This window comes from Haliotis rufescens, unplaced genomic scaffold, assembly GCF_023055435.1.
Source record: "Haliotis rufescens isolate VD_foot unplaced genomic scaffold, xgHalRufe1.0.p SCAF_6, whole genome shotgun sequence".
NCBI lineage: Eukaryota > Metazoa > Mollusca > Gastropoda > Lepetellida > Haliotidae > Haliotis > Haliotis rufescens.
Window position 1 is genome coordinate 20,638,715 of NW_025964334.1, and position 22,521 is coordinate 20,661,235.

At 40.7% G+C, this 22,521-nt stretch overlaps 2 protein-coding genes across 4 annotated transcripts; both read left to right on the plus strand.

The window, feature by feature from the left end:
* Positions 1–423: 423 nt before the first annotated feature.
* On the plus strand, positions 424–6,744 carry LOC124151333. Its single transcript, XM_048386369.1, has 6 exons — positions 424–537; positions 1,983–2,465; positions 3,476–3,498; positions 3,629–4,142; positions 4,277–4,342; positions 5,063–6,744. The coding sequence occupies exons 2-6, from the start codon at positions 1,997–1,999 to the stop codon at positions 5,710–5,712; spliced, it is 1,722 nt and encodes a 573-aa protein (XP_048242326.1). The 5' UTR covers positions 424–537; positions 1,983–1,996; the 3' UTR covers positions 5,713–6,744.
* A 3,660-nt stretch (positions 6,745–10,404) lies between these two features.
* Positions 10,405–20,613, plus strand: LOC124151335. 3 transcript variants are annotated; one of them, XM_046523743.2, is made up of 6 exons: positions 10,405–10,562; positions 13,865–14,328; positions 16,194–16,216; positions 16,830–17,343; positions 17,909–17,974; positions 19,835–20,613. In XM_046523743.2, exons 2-6 carry the CDS (start codon positions 13,905–13,907, stop codon positions 20,494–20,496), a joined length of 1,689 nt encoding a protein of 562 aa, XP_046379699.2. In that variant the 5' UTR covers positions 10,405–10,562; positions 13,865–13,904; the 3' UTR covers positions 20,497–20,613. The 3 variants fall into 3 exon arrangements, with proteins under 3 accessions (XP_046379699.2, XP_048242327.1, XP_046379698.2); XM_048386370.1 differs by lacking the exon at positions 10,405–10,562 and adding an exon at positions 10,578–10,663; XM_046523742.2 differs by lacking the exon at positions 10,405–10,562 and adding an exon at positions 10,648–10,786 and having other exon boundaries at positions 19,835–20,612.
* Positions 20,614–22,521: the final 1,908 nt, after the last annotated feature.

Consider the following 22,521-nt stretch of genomic DNA (forward strand, 5'->3'; position numbering starts at 1 on the left):
GCTTCAGTGACCGCAAGGCGCAAGGCAAAACTCAATCCCCTATATTTTCAACTACTACCATGACATAATGTTGGTATAACACGTTTATTCTCCGTGATCAAGGGGAAAGAGTGTCGGCCTAGAGAGCGGACGGTCGGTAGTTCGATCACCGGCCGCGTCACTGTAAAAGACGTTGGAAGGTGGTACACCCACAAACACACACACCCCACCACACACGTACACACCCCCATCCACCCATCCACACACACACTCTTCCACCTACACTCACACACACCTACACACCTACACACACACACACACAGAAACGAGTTACGACCACAGCTATAATGCGAGGCAACATTGCAATTCATTTAAGCTTGTTCGCTGCAGTACTGCATCTGTCGATCTCCTGATGTCAAGTGTGTGCTATTTTTAGATTCAATCATATTCCCCCAGTCATACAGCGCTGTGTCCCGCGCTGATGTCAACGCGCTTGGAAAAAGTGACTGTGACGCTTGTCTGCGGGAGGTGTGCCTTCTCTTCGAGGTTCATAACAGTGTAAGCATTTTCAAACAACACAGTCTGTAATCAGCAACGTCAAAACTTGGCAGTTAACGTTCATTACATGCATGCGGTCTCCCATGTCGCCACTCGTAATGGATGACTTCCGGCCGTGCCGTAAGGCAATAACACTGAATGTAATTGTATTAGTGCCAGTATTTCAAAACACTAGTCAGTCTCAAAGCACTAGTATGGTGCTAAAATGTAGTATGATCAAACATGAGAAGCTATGACAAATAGACCCCTGGGTCAATATTCCCTATTGTGAGTCCTCGGTAATGATTCCCCTGGCTTTCGCTTTCACTGGGGAATCCCCTTATTTCACCGCTGTATGCATTCGTGACCAGCTCGTGTTATTCCCGGTTACGGAAAGGGGCGAGTGGTGACGAAAGCGCTGTATGCATTCGTTTCTGCTCGCCTCTTTCCGTAACAGTATGAGCACCACGCCACAGGTGATTATGCTAGAAAAATACTTATGTAGGTAACCTCCCATTATTCATACGTCCAATTTGTCATACACCTTAAAACAACATAGGTCAGGGCTGAATGCACTGATTGGTCTACCCTATTTTACCTAATTATTAGGATGGAGTGATCCATTCGAAAAGTGATCAATATGAGTGAACTTATTTACAAGGAATAAAAGATAATGTAGAAAAATAAAGATATAAATATATACAAATCCTTTATTAACACTGGTAGAAACATTAACAATGTATATCAATCTTTGTTTAGCACTATTTCAATAGCACTGTATGTCTAAGTTGTCTTTGTTTAGCACTATATCGATAGCACTGTATGTCTAAATTGTCTTTGTTTAGCACAATAGCAATAGCACTGTATGTTTAAATTGTCTTTGTTTAGTACAATATCGATAGCACTGTATGTTTGAATTGTCTCTGTCTTACTCCAATCCTGCATAGAAGCCTGCAGCACCCAGGAACTGGAGTGGGGTCTTGAGTCCCTGGTGAAGCTGATCTTTTAATCTCCTTAGACGGTTTTCAGACTCTCTGTATAGAATCTCTTGCGGTTGGGTGGGGCTGCGCCGAAATCCATCTTGGCCATCTTCGCGCGGTCAGCCCTCTTGTTGTGTTGTGTTGAGATCGCTAGAATTTTATTGTCTTCCCCGTCGCTGAATAGAAGGTAGGGCTGGCCGTCCATGGTCTTTGTCCAATCCTCAGTCAGATTCAGATTCGCACGGGTGGCACAGTCGTCTAAGGCGTCCCATGGGCACGCCAGAAACCTATGATTGTGCGTTCGAATCCCGGTTTGCCCCGATTATGTTTCTAGTTTTGTCAGCACCATACCAGTGCTCATGGGTTTCACCAAAATTGTAAACGTCTGAGACATGCATCACTTCGGGCTTTCATCCCACATCAATCGCTCACTATCTTATTAGGATGGAGACTTCCCAGTGTGATGCCTTTTCATTTGACCTTCAGGTGTGACCTCCAACATGGCGTCGGCAGACTCGACTACAGACGTTGATGAAGACTCTACTGCCCCACCTCATAGTAAGGAGTATGACGCCTTTATTTCCTTTAACAGCACTGATGAGAAGTTTGTTGATGATTTACTGAAGCATCTGGAGTCTCCTGAAATCGGACTAAAATGTGTGGACCACAGGAGGGACTTTCGCGGTGGCCAAACTATAGTGGGAAATGTTGATGAATTTATTGAGAAGGCCTCGAAACACGTGCTCATCATGTCACCCAACTTTGTAGAGAGTGGGTGGTGCAAGTGGGAGACTGAGGTGATGGTGACGATGTCGGTGGAACAAAAGAGTGATAACATTATTCCTGTACTACTCACACCCTGCAAGATCCCCCAATCACTGAGTACACTGACCTACATTGAGGTCCCTCCTACAGAAGATTCTCGGTACAGATGGAGGGAGAGGCTCGTGGATTCCATCAAAAGAACAGGTAAATAAAAGCAACAGATCCATTTCATAATCGTATTATAAACAAATCTCTGCTTGAAGTCCATTGTATGATTCCGATTAGGTCATAACCATGGGAAAAGTATTTTTGAAAAGCAAAGGCACAGAAACGAACATGTGTGTGTGTTACATTATTTATAAGAAGCTTCTAGTTTCAGATGAAGAAAAGTATTTTAATTCTTGTCATCACTTTTGATTTATATAATATGTTACGATAGTGAAGAAATGCAATTAGACCATGTAGCATGTTTACATTGTACATGCATTTCTCGGGATTTATAATTATTTCAAAAAGACAAAACCTTTTCCAAATTCTTAAGAAATCTCTGCTGAAAGCAAACTCCATTGTACGATTCCGACTATATAATGTGTAGGTCTTTATGAATCACTGCCATATAGTGATGATACTAGGTGTTCGCGAAAAGGTGAGCGTATCCTGACCCACTGGTGGCTCCCCTAACTAACACATGCAAAGTGACGTGTTCACTTGAAAAATCATGGGAATATATGGTTCAGATCAAAATAGGGAATTGCATCGGACATTTTTTTGTCATTTATGTTTCAAATGCAACTTAAATGTCAAACTTTATTGGTTTTCAACAAAATGAATTGAACTTTCTTATAATTATTTCTAATCTGCCTTGAAAGGCATATACTTAATGTTTTAATGAGTGAGTGAGTAAGTTTGGTTTTACGCCGCTTTTAGCAATATTCCAGCAATACCACGGCGGGGCAATGTTTAATGAACAGCATGTATGTATACATTTATCGTCCCACATACCACTGGAGATAAGTTAGCGGAACACACTGATAAAGTGAAGTGTTTCTGGTTATGAGTGAGAATGGGACTTACATATTTTTCACCTAAGACTAATGCCGGTGCATGGTCAGGAATTAATGAAACTGTGAGAAAACGAAATACTTCAATATTGGTACAGCGCAAAACATATTTTTAATCCCTGCTTACACAAATAAACACTATTATTGTTTCAGATTTGAAAGGCAGCAAACACAAGGTAAGTCTATACTCAAACATATGTCGACATGAAACCAGTTTTTCTAAATACTTAATAGGAAATGATGATTAATAATCAATTTGTGATGACATTCTGCAAATTGTTAAATTAACTAACTCAACCATTACAGAACCGTGACATGAAAGGGGTTGTACAAAGGGCAGGAGACAAGAAAGACGTCTTCAAGACATGTGTCCAGAAGTATAAGCAAGATAAAGGAAAATTTGAGCTGGAGAAAAGGGCCCTTGAAAGCAGTGTCCGGATTGCATTTGATGCTGTCTCTAAACAGATATCAGCTACGTTAGAACGTCAGAAAGAGGAGAAGATGGATGAGATTCAAAGACTAATGGATACACGTCAGACGCCTCTCGTCCAAAAGATGAAGGCTGCAGAAGACATATTGAAGTTGATGGAGAAAGATTTAAAAGATGACGTTCACGGTATTAAAAGACTTGCGGATCTTCTGGATGAGTATGAGAATCACGAACAGAAACTAAAACAACGGTCCTTCCTCGAGTTTGTGAAGTCTGACAGCCCGGTGCAGATTTTGACAGATGAGATGTCTAAGTTTGACGTGGGACATCTGAGAGAGATGGACATCTCACAGCTCAGATCACAGCGGGACAGGGACAACTTTCTGAAAGGTTTGATATCAGATTCTGTAACTGACGCTAAAGGTTGAGTGAGGTATGCCTGGTAGTTTAAGATAGAATGATCCATGGAGAGTATTCCCATACGGAGGCGGGATGTAACATGTTCACAACTTTGTTTGTTACAGAAATACGTCCTTCCTTGGACATACTGCCTGAAACAACGGATCCCACTCCATGGAATGTCATTCGATGTAAGTACAAGCATGACTACGTGTCTGATAACGGTTCCACAGTCTTGTATTGGTGCTTGTTGCTACGTGGGAAAACAACTGGCTTCAGCTGAAGGTGATTCTACAGTTTGCCGATGGCATTGCATAACATTGCAGCGTCACACCGTTACAACGTCAATTTCCAACTGTCACGTCATAAATAAACATCGCCACGTCTAAGGAGTGCCGCTATTTAACGCCTAGTCAATGGCACTTTTAACAAAAGAAAGAAACTTATTTATTACCTCGTGCAAGTACAATATTGAGGCAGTACTTCCACATTCGTTTTGAACATGTTCGTGGAATTATTAGGCCGCACAGGTTTCAGTCGAATAATGAATTTTGATCCTGGATGCTGACGATCAAACATGTCCCTTCTCTACAACAGGCGCACATTGCCATACGCTTATGAAAGTATACGTGCGAGAGTTGTGCCCGCGCGACACTGGTTCTACCTCTTCCTATAAAGTAACGCAGATATTTTTATTGGTAAAATTCCTTTGTGTGTCTGTGTGGTGATGTTAATTGTATGAACAAACAGACTCTTACAATTTGAGTCAGTAATGTGCGCTCAATAATGGTCAGAAACCAAATTCCTCATTAAAACCCTCGGTGAACGAAACACCTAAATTAAAAAATGTCAAACTGAAAGCAGTAATGGCGAGGGAGTATATGCACTAATATCGTTGTTTGCACATTCAGGCCGTGACATCAAGTATGATGAGAAGACGGTGTATGGACGTCGCAGTATCCTGCCTGACGGAAGCCTGTTAAACCGCGAACCAACGGAACCTATCACCAACCCCGACGGGAGACTCAAGAAATTTATGGGAGCTGTAGGAACGACGACTTTGACGGCAGGTTGTGTATACTACTGGGAGAATAAACTGGACGTCGATCTGGAGAATGAATTGAGCAAAAAGAACTTTGTGTTTACCGTTGCTCTGTCCACAAATGGCGTGTTTGATGAAAGTCAGGTTGGAGATCAACTTCCTACAGCCATGAGTATAGCTGCACGTGCATGTGCAGACCATGAGGCTGTGTGTCTGTATGTAACTAAGTACACATCTATGGTATATCACAAAGTCCTTACAAAGAACCGACTTGGGAAGTGGCCGGCCATTGCACTAGGTTTCCTCCTTGACACCATCAGACAGAGGCTGACCGTTTATGACGTCACAAAGAAAGAGGAGATAACCCGTGTGGAAGAGATCGGGGACGTGGAGGAGTTCACTCCTCAGTTCGCTGTGTATGGTGGCCATGCTGGATCAGTGAGACTGTCATTGATCACTGGCGAGGATACGAAAATATCCCCTGAGATATTGCAGAACATTAGAAAAAGTATTGAGTAAAAAGATTAACGTTTTGAAATTTTATTGAAATTGTCTGAACGAATTGTATCAGTTATGTTTTTCTTTGAAAAAAACATTTGAAGAATAGGTGTTGTAAAAATTTACAATTGTAGACGTGCTTTGATTACAATGAAAACAATTCAATGCTGATACACAAAAAATAAATATGACATAGACGCCAGTGGTAAATTGGATAATTCCTCCCTCGGACAGAACCTGGGCGAAATATAAACTTGTAGTTGCTGTTGTTTTTCTGTATATGAATTATTGTTTACCCATATATTGTGACGCTGTGCTAATAAGCGTCATTTATCTTCCATTTTTCTAAGTCAATATTATATGTATTTGTACAGTTTGAAAGAGAAACAATTCAGTGTATATGAATTATTGTTTACCCATATATTGTGACGCTGTGCTAATTAGCGTCATTTCTCTTCCAATTTTCTAAGTCAATATTATATGCATTTGTACAGTTTGAAAGAGAATTGTATTCTCTACATTCATATGTATTTGCTTTTATTGTCACTTTTCAACCTGTTATGTAATTCATGATTTTGTGTCACTGAACACATATTTTGCCCATGTGTATTCGCTTTTTAATTATTCCTACCAATTTCATTTGAATATTTATTGTTGTATATTTTATATCAGTGTATAGAACTTTTTATGACCTATACGCTCATAGTTCATATGTGTATATACTCATAAAATAATTTTAGTAATATTACAAAAGACCGTGTTCTTGAAACACACTCTCATTAACAAGACGGGGTTGTTGAGCTTTAGCCAACGTGAATAGGCTTATCTCCCACTGGTTAATTAATTAATTAAGTGGCCAATCAGTGATGGTCAATTAGGGGCTCTTTCCTTTAAAGGCCGACTCAAATCTTAAGTAAATCTAAATACTAAACCATCAAAATAAACTAGAAAACTTCAAGGCCCTAGGCGTATTCCTAATCAAAACAGATCTAATTAAGCGCATCTAAAAACTCATCAATCTACAAATCCAAAATCCAATAAACATACAAACACCCACCTCACCCGGCTCCCTTAGTTCCACTTCGGCATTTATTCCAAATTTAAATATTCAATATAAGCAACCCCTAAAAGACCCCTCTTGGGTTGCACACACCACTTTCACCCTTTTCGGAATACAATAAATGGCCCGGCTAGGCCCGTGTGCGAAATACGCTACAGTCGGAAAGCGCACATTAAATCTCCTAAATCAGTCAGTCAGTTAAGGAAATCAGTAGCGTCTCGGCGGACTCAGGTCATGCTGCTGGCTGCTCACTGCTGTCTCACTGCTGGATCGACCGATGACTCTTTGACGGGATTTGGTGAGATCTTGAACTTTCTCTGAACTGTAAATGTTTGGATAACTTCGTCATACCCACATTTGCTTATCTTACCCCTTATTATACCCTTTTTGTAAGTTCGTAGACTATTCTGCTTGCTCTTACATTTTATTATAGGGTTATTTGTACTTGTAAGTATAGAACTAGCTATTTGTATCTAACAGTACTTTGGGAAGATATTTTTAGGTAAAATCCTTATTTACGCTTAAAGCGTTGTAGTTCTTTTAAATCCACCTATTATCCCTTAGAGGTAATTATCCCCTGTCCTTTTGAAGTCCCCGCTATTTGGTCCAATTAAGAGCTTATATGTTAATTGTTCACGGCTCATTGTCACAAGGTGTGAATTCCTGTCAGACGTAGACGTTAGCATATCCATTGTCTTGTCTAGCGTCCGGTGAGATTAGTTAGCACAGCCTATTTAGTTGTGAGTTTGTCAATTAGCTCCATACTCAGGTGTTTATCTATCAGGTCCTACATACCTGTTGTTGTAACCCCTACTTGAGTCAGTATCTTTGTTGTTATTGTTATCTCATGGTTAATTTGTTTGATTGCCTATATAAATAAACTGTGAGTTTTAGATTACAAGCCACTTGTTTGTATTTTTTTTTCTATCCTGACAACTGCTATTCACTGCCTGACATGCGGGTCTAAGTCGATTCCCCATGGCAGACTAGTGAGGCGATTTTGGTCACCGTGATAATATCTCACTTCTAACAGTTCATTATTTTCATGTGTTATGCATCCTCAGAAAACCTGTTTTTTACTATAAGAATGCAACTACTTTTGGCTCTGTTTACTCGGAACATATGTGTAAATATACTAGTACATTACTATCCAATCCCTATCGAAAACGCAGAATGTTTTTTACGTTTCCTGAAAACATAGTTTCTGTTCCTTCGTGAATAATCTGTAAATAGTCCATCCCTCGAGTATGTCATTGATTACTGTTGAGGATCGGGAAATATCCCCGTACATGGCTCAACACATTGGAAAGCACAATGATTGGGTGAGTGAGTGAGTTGAGTTTAACGCCGCTTTCAAATGTATTCAAGTTATATCAGGGCGTGTCAACTGCATGAGGGAGAAAATCCCGTAGGGATGCAGGCCTCAGACGTTTACCACTTTGTTAAAAAAAAACAGTACGGGTATGGTGCTGACAAACCTAGAAAGATAATCGGGGCGAGTCGGGATTCGAACCCACTATCATAAATTTCAGGCATGCCCAAGGGACGCAACTCTGCGAATTACGACGCTTTAGACGACTGGGCCACCCACGGTTCCGGAAACTATAGAGAGGGAACAAACTGTCAGTGTTCACAGATAACAAATTATTTTCTTCAGTTAAATGTGATATTGAGATTATGCAAGTTTGGTACCGTGGTGTCAGAGTGAGTGAGTGAGTTGGGTTTAACGCCGCTTTCCAGTTCCAGTTATATCGTGGATTGTCAGCTTAATGTGGGAGGAAAACCCGAAGTGATGCAGGTCTCAGACGTTTTCCACTTCGGTGAAACCTACGAGCACGGGAATGGTGCTGACGAATCTAGAAACATAATCGGGGCGAACCGGGATTCGAACCCACAATCATATGTTTATGGCGTGCCAAGGGACGCAACTCTGCACAGCGAATCGCGGCGCCTTAGACGACTGGGCCACCCGTGCTCCAAGTTTCTTCAAATGATTTCAAATGCAGGCTGTGCGTCGGCTTTCAAATCGTTCATGGTTATAACATTGCAGTCAGTGTATATGCAAAGGATGCACAGCATATCGATATAAAGGTTTTACCTTCAACGTAAATAAAAGCGACAAAATCATTCCATAAGCGTAAGCATAAAAAATATCCATTTTACGATTCCGACTATGTCGGAGTATGGTTATATGTGAAGACTAAAACACGTCCGAGGGTTTATAAAATATCACAAACACCTGAGGGGAAGTGTATTATCTTCCTTATAAACCGAAAGAAATATCTTCAACAAATCAACAATTGTATGTTTAAAATTTAATTAATGTAATTTTAAAAAAATTAACATGAAATTGTCAATAAAAATTGTTTTATATTGTTTTCTTTCGACAAAACCCTTTGCATAGCCTCAAGAAATCTCTACTAAAAAACAGAGTCGATTGTACGATTCTGACTGTATCGGAGCATGTGTTTATGAATCACTATCAAATAGTGATGCTACCATGAGTGAACTAACGGTGTGACTGTTAATCGAAAGTTTGACTTGATTAATACTGGTTGTTGTAAATATGCTCAGAAAACACCAAACTTCCCATGTGCAAAATGTCCATCCTTAATGTCACCCGAAAGCAATACATACCAAATAAATATGTAATTCGGCCTTGAATCAAACAATTTAACTCACCTAATGGCAACCACAAATTATCAAGCACTAAGGTTACTTTGTCAGGTTATTTTTCATATATGCCTTCCAGAAAAGTAATGTACTCAAATATAAGATGAAACATGCGTGTATTTGGGCATATGGCCTTTCAATAAATGAACAAATTGAATGTGAATATCTACATTTGTGGAATATATATTGAAAACCCCGGATGAAAATACAGTGTCGGTAGGCCTCCTATGGATGTGACATCCTCTGGGAGACCTTGACGCACTGGCACAATATGAACAAAATGTGAACAAAATAGAATGAGTGAGTGAGTGAGTTGTAATTTTACATCGCATCAGCACTATTGCAGCCATGTGGCGATGAGAACAGGTTTATTATTATAAAACTCCCGTCGACAAAGGACAGTAAAACAGTAAGGTAAATATCAAAGTGTAGATATAAAACAAACCTGAGCAGTATGAAAACTAAGACGATTTCAGTCAGTTAGTTAATAGAAAGTAAAACCATGCTATAGACCACTGGCAAACAAAGCTAGACCACCTAACTGGGGGTATTTGGGACTTATACCTGTTTAGCTTCTTGCACGATTCCCAGAAATAGGATGAGGGTTTGGTGAGGTGAAATTGGGTTTAACGTCGCGTCCAAGATTATTGCACTTATATAGCGACGTGCATGCACGTGTGTGTGTGTGTGTGGCTGCTTGTACTAGTCCGGACTGATGCCGATTTATAGTGCTAGCCCACTGAGATACCATGCCGCAGTTTAACATGAATACCCCACTCAGACACAGTATACTGAGTCCGAGCCGACCAGTCCTTGTTTTAGCCCCTTAATGCCGAGCGCCAGACAGGGTAACAACAAGTACAATCTTTTAACGTCTTTTTGCATGACGCGGCCCGGGATCGAACCCTGGACCTTCCGCTCTCCGGGCGGACGCTCTACCACAAGACCACGGAGGCGGTCGATGAGGGTTTGGGTAATGCAAACGCGGCATACTTTCTGGCCCCGACCGTACGTATCGTGGGGTGGAAAATTATTCACTCATGAGAGAGCGTCTAGCTGACTAACCCGGAACAAAGTCTGACCCCAGATGCGCCCTCACATAACAGAGCACTGACTGCAGTCACAAGGCGTCCTATGTGTAAGTGCATTTGATACTACTGACGAATGCAGTCTACCCTGCGTGGTAATCATGTATTGGGCAGAAGCTCTAGATCTAGGTCATTGCGTCTCTATTACATTGTAAGTATAAGGACCAGAGTGTTATCATGACTGTTCTGTTTATCCACGTATTTGTGGATCTTCCCCTACACATCTTCCCCTAACCTGCACCTCAACGTGTTCTCAAAGACAGGCCGATGAAAGGTAAGCGATGTGTGAGCGTTGTCGGTGAATGTGTTACTGGTAAGCCATGCGTGGCATTAACTGCACTGAGTACCGGAGTTTACCCTGACATATATGAAAGTCAGGGCATTCTATACCACTTCCTGCTCCATACAACATGTGGCGTGTACCAGTTTGACAAGGTTTTTAACAAGTCCAAGCCAAGATCAGTTCATTTTTATGGTCACATATTGTTATAAATCTATATGCCTCGATACGGATCACTGGAGTGACTCGACTGTTTGCATACCGTCGTCGTCACATGGTAGGAATATTGCTGTGTGTGCCGTGAGGCAACACACATATTTCGTTACAGGTGCCGGGTGCTAGGGAGGTAGAGCAGGCCACGATAAGCCTTTTCGCGACACATGGTGTCATCACAATCACCATATTGCCTTTTACGCCCAGTGGAATGTGTGTCGGCAGATAATTGAGACTGGTTTTACTGGCATAACTAAAGGTATATTGTGTCACAAACCTGGACTGAGTGAGTGAGTTTGGTTTTACCCCGCTTTTAGCAATATTACAGCAATATCCCGGCGCTAAACACCAGAAGTGGGTTCACACATCGCACCAATGTGGGGAATCGTACAGGGCCATCCGCGTGACGAGCGAACGCTTTAACCATTAGGCTACCCCACCGCCCCTCAACCTGGACTGTTCACCATGTGGCGCAATTGTTCGTTCATTATTTCATTGAGACTACATCCTATGAAAGGGAAGTATGTTTATAGCGTGGCGAATGATTCACTTACAAGTGTGACCCGTGAAGATCCGGGCAGAGACTAGGTCTTCAGCAACCGAAACTTGCCGTAAGAAGCGACTATACTTGTCGTAAGAGGCAACTAGCGGGATCGGGTGGTCAGGCTCGCTGACTTGGTTGATGCATTGTATCGCAATTGCGTAGATCGATGCTCATGATCACTGGATTGTCTGGTCCAGACTCGATTATTTACAGACCGCCTTCATATTGCTGGAATATTGCGGCGTCAAACAACTAACTTTTGGGTATCTTGTAGATATCATTTTAACACATATATACTTATATACTACTCAAAACTTCCTGACAGACTAACCGTAGTCAAAAAATGATTGGGTGGTCTTTAACTTATTTTGAGTGGTACATTTTCACTACAAACATTTGTACTGTAATGGCGACGTTTCTGTATAGATCCTTATAAAGAAAGGCTGAATAACGAACACGGTACAGAATATATATGGTAGGTGGAGGTATAGATCCTTGTCAAGCGAGGCTGAATAATTAATTACTTACTTGCTTTGGAGATTTAACGTGCGCTTTCCGACTGATGCGTAGTTTTCGCACACGGGCCCGGCCAGGCCATTTAATGTGTTTCCACAAGGGGCGAAAGTGGTCTGTGCAACCCAAGAGGGGGCTTTAGGGGTTGCTTATATAGAATTTGAGAATTTTGAGATTTGGAATAGATGCCGATGGGGTTGGGGAGGAGAATTAAGGGAGCTGGGTATGGTGGATGTTTGTTTGTTTATGTGATTTTGATTTGGTAGATTATTGTGTTTTTATATGCGTTTTATTAGTTCCGTTTTGATTAAGAATACGCCTAAGGCCTTGAAGTTTTCTAGTTTTTTTTGTGGCTGAATAATGAACACGGTACAGAATACATATGGTAGGTGGAGTATTAACAGTCACAACAACTGAATACACGAGAGAGATTAACGTGTGTAGGTTAAATAATAACAACAGAAGGATAAGACTGTAACAACAGATGATGATGATGCCTATTTACCTGAAGCCAATTAACAGGATTAAGTATACATAGGTGGCGTGATTATTGCTTAATGAGTTCATAGTAGGCGGGATGTGGACTGCTTCTGTCAGTGTTCTTGCAATCAAGTAAGTTGGTAGTTGGAGAGGATTTGTACGTTTTCCCAGCTGATGTTGTGATTTGGGCAGTTGCTGATATGGTCCGAGATGGCCATTATTCCCGAAGGGAGTTAACTGACTATAAGAGTCAAGTTTCCAACCTTGCCGATTTAGTCTGGAATTTCGTGGCTTCGTCGTAGCAACCAGGCTATTACCCTTCTATGTCCCTCCAAAGACTTATATACATACGTCCTTGGTCCCTCCTACTGACCAAATCAGATCCCACCTATCATATTTACTTGCATTTTGCTTCAAACAAAATGGCGGCGCCCAATCAAGACGATCTGATCGACGATCAAGATCTATATGGTAAAAAACCGGGTTTTAAATAGCGAAATGCATAAAATGCATGAGCAACTTGATTACAAACTTTAAAGAGTTTGATTGGACTATGCATAGACTCGTTAGTCCAGGCGAAATATAACTACGAAATGGCAGCCTTGTTCGGCAAGGGTGGAAACGGAACTTATAGAGTTAGTTATCTTCCTTGCCCGGGAAGATGGAGATGGCTGATTTACTGTCTGATTTGATGATTGTAGTTTTGTGCTCTTTGATTCTGGAGTTAATGGGGCTAGATGTTTCATCTACATAGGATTGTCCACAGTTACAGTCAATTTGATAAACTACACCTTTAGCTATATGTTCTTGGAGTTTTTGTTGTGTTTCTGCCGTTGGCTCTTGGATTTCATTGGTTGGGGTTCTTGAGACAATGGCATCTAGGAAGGGTATTTGGTTATTCTTTTCTGTTACAATGGTGAACTGTACTCGGTGGTGTCGTTGGTTTAGATGTTGTGGTAGCAGGGTTGGTTCTTGGTCTTGTTTTAGGAATCATTTTTATCTCTGGTTGAAAACTTATTGCTTCTGTTACTTATAAAATACTTGCGGCATTGTCTTTTGTTATGTATGGGAAATCATCAACATTACAAGTGCATAATTTTACCTTGTTTCCTCGCAATCCCTGGACAATGACCTAGTTTATGGATGATACTCACATAATAGTCATGGTGGATTAAAACCTCTGCCTCGTGTACTGTACTCAACCTCTTTTAATCTATGTGTCACATGTTTAAATAAATAGTTCTTTTCCATGTTTACTGCAAACATGTTACAGACAAATGCAATAATATGAAACTTCATTGGGTACGCCCATGTTCTTTTAGTTACCCTGGTTTAAATGAAGACTGAACTACGCATTTTGACATGGACAAGGAATACCATGCATTTCTCTGCTTCAACGGCGCCGATGAGGAGTTTGTGGATAAGCTGAGGGAGTACCTGGAGTCTCCTAATATTGGACTGAAATGTGTGGACCACAGGAGAGACTTTCATGCAGGAAAGCCAGTGGTGAAAAACATAGAGGAATTTATTGCCAGGTCCCGCAAATGTGTTCTCATCATGACTCCAGACTTTGTGACGAGTGAGTGGTGTGCGTTTGAGACTGACATAATGGTCAACATGTCTGTTGAGGAAACACGGGAAAACATCATCCCAGTCTTGGTGAAGCCTTGCAACATTCCCAAAGGTGTGAGAACATTGACATACATTGATGTGCGTCAGTCCCAGAGATGGAGGGAGAGGCTCGTGGATGCCATCAGGAGGACAAGTAAAACAGTTCCTTGCACTGGTAAATACATATTTTTTGTAATGGAAACAGCAAAATAACATTCACTAAATGTATTTAAACAACCCAAATTGTTCACATTATAATCTAAATAAATATCAATTAAATATAAATATATCTTTCCACAACAAAAGTTATAACTGTGAGAAATATTGAAAATCAATTTAAAGACCTCATCTGTTGCAAATGTCACCTCGAAAAACAATTTTTGGAGGGAAAATGACTGAATGCAAAATTGAAATGATCTTGTACGATGCAAATCTTAACACGAGGCATTTGGTTCACACGTAATTAATATTCATACACAGTTATGTTTTTGTGCCAGAATATTGCACACTAGTACTGTGGCGTAAAACAAGAAACCATTACAACGGGCATTTGCAAAATGCAAATAATACATAGGTCGGCAAGGTTTTAGATCTACGCATAAAGATTCAGAGTGACAAAACAATCTCCACAAGACTGTATGGCAAGAGAGATGATTTCCCTTCATGTCGAGCATTATTCCGGCAGCTCCAGCCTTTGGTGTTTACATTTCGCAACTTTTGCGATACAATCGAGCGTGCTCTTTCTACCAAGAGTTCAAAGAGCGTCATACGGCTCTTGCTCAAAAGCTGTTTGATCAAGGTTGCAACATGTAAGGCCTCCTCAGTAAAGCTTTCAAAATGTTTTATGGTAGACCCGTAGAGGACATTTCCAAATTTGACACATCAGTGCTAAAAATGATGTCCGATGCAATTCCCTATTTGACTTGTACCATATGTTCCCGTGCCTTTGCATGTATTTGTGGCGGGTGCCAGCGGTGGGACAGGATAAGCTCACCTTTCCGCGAACACCTGGTATCATAACTATTTGATAGAGATTCAGAAACATATGCTCATGATAGAGTCGGAATTGTAAAATCGACACCGCTTCATGCAGAGATTTCTATTGGATATGGAAAGGGTTTTGTCGCTTAATTTACCTCTATTGCTGAGCTGAAAGTACAAAAACAGTTATATGGCAAAGGAAATATAGATCTTTATTTATCAAATAGTGGTTGAAAACAAATTTACCTTATCAAATTAACACATAAACAATACCACACACATTAAATTTTATGCCGTTAACGACTGACAATATCTTTCAATGCAATTCCCTATCACCGAAACGTAATGCACACGTTTATGTTTAATCGTAATTGAAAGGGTTTTGTCTTAAGTAATCATAGCAACTAATGAACATAAACTGGTCTCGAAACTGATTTAGGCATCTGAACAAAAAACATGTTGCTTTTATGCAGTATCCATTAGTAAGTTACAATTTAACGTCGCATCGGCAATATTTCAGCCATAAAGCGACCAGTATCCATTAATTAACATGGAGATATAGTGCTTGTAAATAAAGCCCATCCATAATACAAAAAATCCGAGTTTATCACAAGCACTACTGTGATGTTACCATGTGTTTGAAAAAAGGTGAGCGTATCCTGGCACCACTGGCAAACTAACAAAAGTGGTTCAAAAAGGAGTTTGAGTTGCTTTGTCTCACGACAACATAGAGATGTGATACAAACATCCAAGTAGCCATAAAGAGCAGAAGAAATATAACAAATACGGGTGTAAGGAGAGACATTACTGACCCTGTCATCTTGTTGTCATCTATATGTAACCTTATCATACATGTTTCAATTGGAAAGAAACACACAAAAAAAGCAAAAAGGAAGCCGAAAATTCAAACTTTCAATTATGTGCAAAATTACCAAAATTGTAAATAGCTATTAGAGTAACCCTGTTACTTGAAACAGTCACGGGTCATTCTGTTCATTTTCACTGCGTTCTGGAATGAGTACAAGTGACCTATATATTTAAGATAATTTGACATTTCAGACAGATCAACGCCCGAAACCGAGGTAAGTAAACTGCAATTCACTATCAATAGCAATAATCTAATATTTACCATTTTAAAAGAAATATGAAACAGCCTTATGTTGTACAAATCTACACAACATTAGGAGTAATAGATATGGATCTGGACATCTACACTCAAGTGTTTGCATATATTGTGATAACTGACATGGGTGGTGATCTCAACACATATAATTTACGGCCTTGAAATGTGGTTGGTTGGTTGGTTTATTGTTTTACACCGCACTCAGCAATATTCCAGCTATATGACGGCGGTCTGTAAATATTCGAGTCAATTCAGTGACTGACATCATGAGCATCGATCCACCCAATTGGGATACGATGACATGCATCAACCAAGTCAGCGAGCCTGACCACCCGATCCCGTTAGTCGCCTTTTACAGCAAGCATGGGTTGCTTAAGACCTATTCTACCCCGGAATCTTTAAGAGTCCCTTGTAATATGACATCCCCATACACGGACATGTGTCTGCTTGAAATACACGATGCGAATATCAACGTTCTTATATAAGGATTTACTGTTTAACTGTATCGAATATCATTTATGGGACCTTCAAATGTACTATTTGAAACAAATCTGTATTGAATGTGTCTTTAGGTGGGAGAGCCGGACATGGAGGACACGGTGCGAACAGCAAGGGATGAGAAGCAAATGTACTTACAATGTGTTCAAGACTATAAACAGGACAAACGAAAGTTAGAATTAGAAGGGAAATCTTTGGAGACTGAAGTAAACAATGCATTCACACTTATTTCAAAACAGTTATTTGACCAGTTAGAAAAGCAAAAGGCGAAAAGGTTAGAGGAAATTCGCACACAAATAGCCAACCGACAAACAACTCTTCTCCAACAGAGGAATACTGCTGATGATATAGTTCGTTTGATGGAGGCTGATTTTAAGAATAACACCCAAAATCTGAAACATTTCATTGGTAAGCTTGATGACTATGCATCATTATTGAAAGAACAACGGGGTGGGTCCTACTATGGATTTGTAGACTATGGCAGTCAGGTGGAGAAGATAAATGAGCTGATGTCTACTGTGGGACACCTGAGGGAGACTGACATCACACAGCTCAGATCACAGGAGGACAAGGACAACTTCCTAAAGGGTAGGACTTAGAACATGCATGTACGTGCATGTGAATGATGATCACAATACATTCCCGTGTATCATGTATATGTCAGCATAAAACGCCAACGCCAAAGAATAACCAGTCTCGATTATCCAATAAAACAGATGTATTAGCAATCAGTTAACCATGTCGTGCCTTCAGCCTTAAAGGTAGGACATAAAACATGCATGTACGTGCCATATGTGTAAAAGTAATGTTCTATGTAGCAATTAAGAGCCTTCAGACATTCATTCAACAGTGTTCAACAGTGTTCACCATTTCAAGAACACTTTCAGTACGTATTGCCTGTATACTTTGATGACCTGATACAACTGGCAAGCTTGTTGACTCATCCTCAGATGTTACATACTATTCTTCTTCGAGTGGGACCGCCTCCGTGGTCTAGAGGTAGAGCGTCCGCCCCGAGAGCGGAAGGGGGTTCGATCCCCGGCCACGTCATACCAAAAGACGTAAAAAGATGGCGTTAACCCTTTCCTAGCTATGGGAGATACTTCACCCCTCCAGCTAACCGATATGAATATGTAACAATCTATTGTTGCAGAAATGCATCCATCACTGGCAATACTACCTCAAGCAACAGAGATCAACATCCACAGTATTGTCAGATGTAAGTGGTTGTAAATATTGACATAGAGGTGCCTGCTTACTTTCCTTTACTATAATGTCTGTACTCTTAGTCATATATTTGTTCACAACCACATGTTATGCTAATAAAGATAAGTAACATAAAAATGGGCTCTAGTATTGTTTTATGTTTGAAGAACCAATCAATTCATCAGTTACTTTGATCACCGTAAGATCAAAATAGATCAAAATTAATATGACATGATTAAATTAAGGAGTCTACTTCATTTCAGTCAATCTGTCTAAATCCAGTCTCACCTTTAAGGCAATATGTATATTGGCTGAAGATTTCAGGCAATATGTGGCTACACTTACTTAGGTTGTCAATCCAGAACTTTAGAGGTCATACTAGTAATTATTGAAAGATGAGGATTCCTCCGTTTTGTATCCCTGGTGATGAGAGAATCACGTCAAGCATATCCTGCTTGACTGTGTCGATTTTTCCACCACAAGGGATAAATATGTCAAATCATCATCAATAACGGATCTTTTTAATAGTATCAATTCTCATTTAATTATAGGTTTTTTAAAAGAAATTATAAATGATAAATTTTGAATTTTGTAGATTTATAGATGGCTATATTTAATATTGGTAATGTATACTTTGTAACTTAGATTGCTAGTGGCTGTATCCGCAAAGGGGTTGAAGTAGCGTAAAACTATTGTCCACCTGAGAGGATATGTAAGACCACATCATTCAAAATACATTTTTTCATACCTCAGTTGTAAACGTAGTATGTTTGTTTGTTTTTACTGTTGGCTTAATTGCGTACCATCACCAGCAACTGAAGGGATGGTGTAAATCCTGCTGGGGAACCGTGCAGGTAACAGAAGTATTGTAAGTCCCCACGGTCCCAAGTTAGGTTGCCTAACTTTAGTTGCTGGTGATCTTTAGCCCATTTTTATATTGTATTGTTGAATGAAAATGTATTCTTTTAAATGTTCTCAACTAGTTCTAAAATCGAAACTGTGATACCCCAGCTATTATACTGCCTATCGCTGACAGGTTTATACTCCATATTTATTATGTCTAAGTTCTGGTCATGATATGGCTGAAATATTTCCAATGTCACGTTAAATTCTAACTCACTCGCTCAATTCAGGCAATATGTATATTGATTGAAAAGATCAGTCATATGCACATTGCCTGAGTGATCAGTCAAAATACATATTGCCTGATTATAGATATTGACTGTAACAAATCGAAGTTGGTTTAAACCATGCCTTAACTTAAGTCGCTTTATTGATCCTCTTCAATACAGCCATGATAACTTACAATCTGTGTGTAGCCTTTATAGATTATCCCATTTGGGAAGTTGATTACAAACTGATGAATTAGTGACGTTCATGTTTTCCGATGTTACGTTGAATTTCAACTATGTGATCAAATGTTCAGCTTTGATTATGGGAGCTTCTTTTATGCTAACGCATTTTCAGGAGAAAAATTACTAAAATTAAAGTCAACTATCAATTTGTATTAATATTCATCCCTGGGGGCTTCTTAGTTTCAGAGATCCCTTGAACATGTTCACTTCAGAAAATTTATCAAATTATTAGTTGATACCACGGATGAATTTTAAGTGTCTTTATTGTAGCAAACATCGATACAGAGTTCACATAAGTCTTTCTAATCTTTAGAGGATGAACAACACATATTACTTGGCCATTTCCGTAGAATATGCTTTGGAAAACATGTAACAACTAAGAAACAAATAAGTTCAAACGATATTTCGTATATATAATGGCTTTTTATAGATCTAAACTTTTCTTAAACAATTCAATCAACATGTTAAATTGTAGGATCTGTCACTAGGTATATAGTATTTGTTTCTACTTTCTCCAGGTCCTTACTTCCAGTATGATGCCAAGACTGTTTCGGAAGACTGCCGTATCCTGCCTGACGGAAGTCTGTCTAACCAACCTCCTCTTCAGCCTCACTCACCATCTGACACCAGACTCAAGACGTACAGAGGAGCTGCGGGGACGCGGACACTGACGGCAGGAGGCGTGTACTACTGGGAGAACAAGCTGGACGTAGACCTGGAGAAGGAACTGGACGGGCGGGATTCGGTGTTTGAGGTGGCTCTCTCTAGAGATGGCGTATTTGATGACAGCCATGAAGGACACGCTGCCGGTAGTGTTGTCAGCATCCGTGCATATCGATGTGTTCGTCACCAAGGTGTTTGTCTTTCTACAGCCAGGTATGCATCACTCGTATATCACGGGTTCCTGACACAGAACCGACGTGGGAAGTGGCCGGCCATTGAACTAGGGTTTCTACTGGACACCGTCAGACAGAGGCTGACCGTTTATGACGTCACAAAGAAGTGGGAGATAACCAGTGTGGAGGGGAACGGGGACGTGGAAGAGTTCACTCCTCAGTTCGCTGTGTATGCCCCTAAGAATGGATCAGTGAAGTTGTCAGTGATCACTGGCATAGGTTTACATGTGTCAGATGAAACAAGCAAAAGGTTGATGAAGGACATCGAGAAATTAAATCAATGATGGCTGACACTGCTCCTCAACACACACACACACACACACAAATACACACACACCACACACACAACAAATACACACACCACACACACACCACACACACACCACACACACACACACACACACACACACACACACACACACACACACACACACACACACACACACACACCACATACACACACAAATACACACACACCACAAATACACACACACACACAAATACACACACACACAGGACAGTGTTGTCACTGGATGACCTTGCTTTTACTTTCTACTTCTTCTCACGACCCGTGAAGATCCAGGGTAGAATAGGTCTTAAGCAACCCATGTTTGCCGTAAAAAGCGAGTATGCTTGTCGTATGAGGCGACTAACGGGATCGGGTGGTCAGACTCGCTGACTTAGTTGATGCATGTCATCGATCCCAATTGCGTGGATCGATGCTCATGATGTCAGTCACTGGATTGTCTGGTCCAGACTCGATTATTTACAGACCGCCGTCATATAGCTGGAAAATTGCTGAGTGCGGCGTTAAACAACAAACAAACCAATGAAACCTCTATCCAGCTTTGGGGGGGGACTTACGGTCGATGCAACATACAGTCAAGGCAAGCAGGAAAGCAAACTACACCATGTGTTTTCTGCAGAGAAACTCCACACACTGTTTAGAAATAGTGTAAGCTTACCGCCTACGTCGCCATCTGTTCCGTCCATCTTGGATTATGGAGTCCTCACCTGGGACCGGGGGAACGGGTGGCCCAGTCGTCTAAGGCGCCCCGATTCGCTGTGAAGAGTTGCGTCCCTTGGGCATACCAGAAACATATGATTGTGGGTTCGAATCCCGGTTCTCCCCAATTATGTTTCTAGGTTTGTCAGCACCATACCTGTGCTCGTGGGTTTCACCAAAGTGGTAAACGTCTGAAACCTGCATCACTTCGGGCTTTCCACCCACATTAAGCTGACACGCCGTGATGTAACTGGAACACTGTTAAAAGCGGCGTTAAACCCAACTCACTCACTCACCTGGGACCCTCATACTCGTAAAGACAATGATGATGTGGAAACAGCACAACACTGTGTCGCACCGTTTATGACATGTTAAGCGGACATGACTGTCAATTACCACCTGTGGAAGACTCCAGTACAAAGTCTTAGATTGAATGTGATCGAGATGGCATGGCGAGGTACAGATGAAACTTTGACATCCATGTGCGACTTGCCCCTTCGATGCCATCGGCTTCCAGAGCCTATTTTTTACTGTTAATGTTGAAATTAATCTTCCAGTAATGGTACGAAACTCACGCTTGATTTCTTGGGCAGATGTGAATGGGTTGTGTTGGGTATTAATCTATTGAGGCGATCCTGTTGCGGTGTCATGGTTTCGGCCTGGCAAAATGTGTATGTCCATTCTATTATGGCAAAATGTGTATGTCCATTCTGTTATGGCAAAATGTGTATGTCCATTCTGCTATGGCAAAATGTGTATGTCCATTCTGTTATGGCAAAATGTGCATTTCCATTCCACAATGGTAAAATGTGCATGTCCGTTTTGCTATGGTAAAATGTGTATGTCAATCCTACTATGGCAAAGTGTGCATTTCGATTCCACAATGGTAAAATGTGTATGTCAATCCTACTATGGCAAAATGTGCATTTCCATTCCACAATGGTAAAATGTGTATGTCCGTTCTGCTATGGTAAAATGTGTATGTCAATCCTACTATGGCAAAGTGTGCATTTCCATTCCGCAATGGTAAAATGTGCATGTCCGTTCTGCTACGGTAAAATGTGTATGTCAATCCTACTATGGCAAAGTGTGCATTTCCATTCCACAATGGTAAAATGTGCATGTCCGTTCTGCTATGGTAAAATGTGTATGTCAATCCTACTATGGCAAAGTGTGCATTTCCATTCCACAATGGTAAAATGTGCATGTCCGTTCTGCTATGGTAAAATGCGTATGTCAATCCTACTATGGCAAAGTGTGCATTTCCATTCCACAATGGTAAAATGTGCATGTCCGTTCTGCT

Excerpts from the sequence above, each read along its gene's own strand:
- LOC124151333 (XM_048386369.1), top strand. The coding sequence starts at position 1,997 with ATGGCGTCGGCAGACTCGACTACAGACGTTGATGAAGACTCTACTGCC. Across the intron at positions 3,499-3,628 it reads TGAAAGGCAGCAAACACAAG|AACCGTGACATGAAAGGGGT; the intron begins GTAAGTCTATAC and ends CAACCATTACAG. Across the intron at positions 4,343-5,062 it reads TCCATGGAATGTCATTCGAT|GCCGTGACATCAAGTATGAT; the intron begins GTAAGTACAAGC and ends TTGCACATTCAG.
- LOC124151335 (XM_046523743.2), top strand. The coding sequence starts at position 13,905 with ATGGACAAGGAATACCATGCATTTCTCTGCTTCAACGGCGCCGATGAG. Across the intron at positions 14,329-16,193 it reads TAAAACAGTTCCTTGCACTG|ACAGATCAACGCCCGAAACC; the intron begins GTAAATACATAT and ends TTGACATTTCAG. Across the intron at positions 17,975-19,834 it reads CATCCACAGTATTGTCAGAT|GTCCTTACTTCCAGTATGAT; the intron begins GTAAGTGGTTGT and ends TACTTTCTCCAG.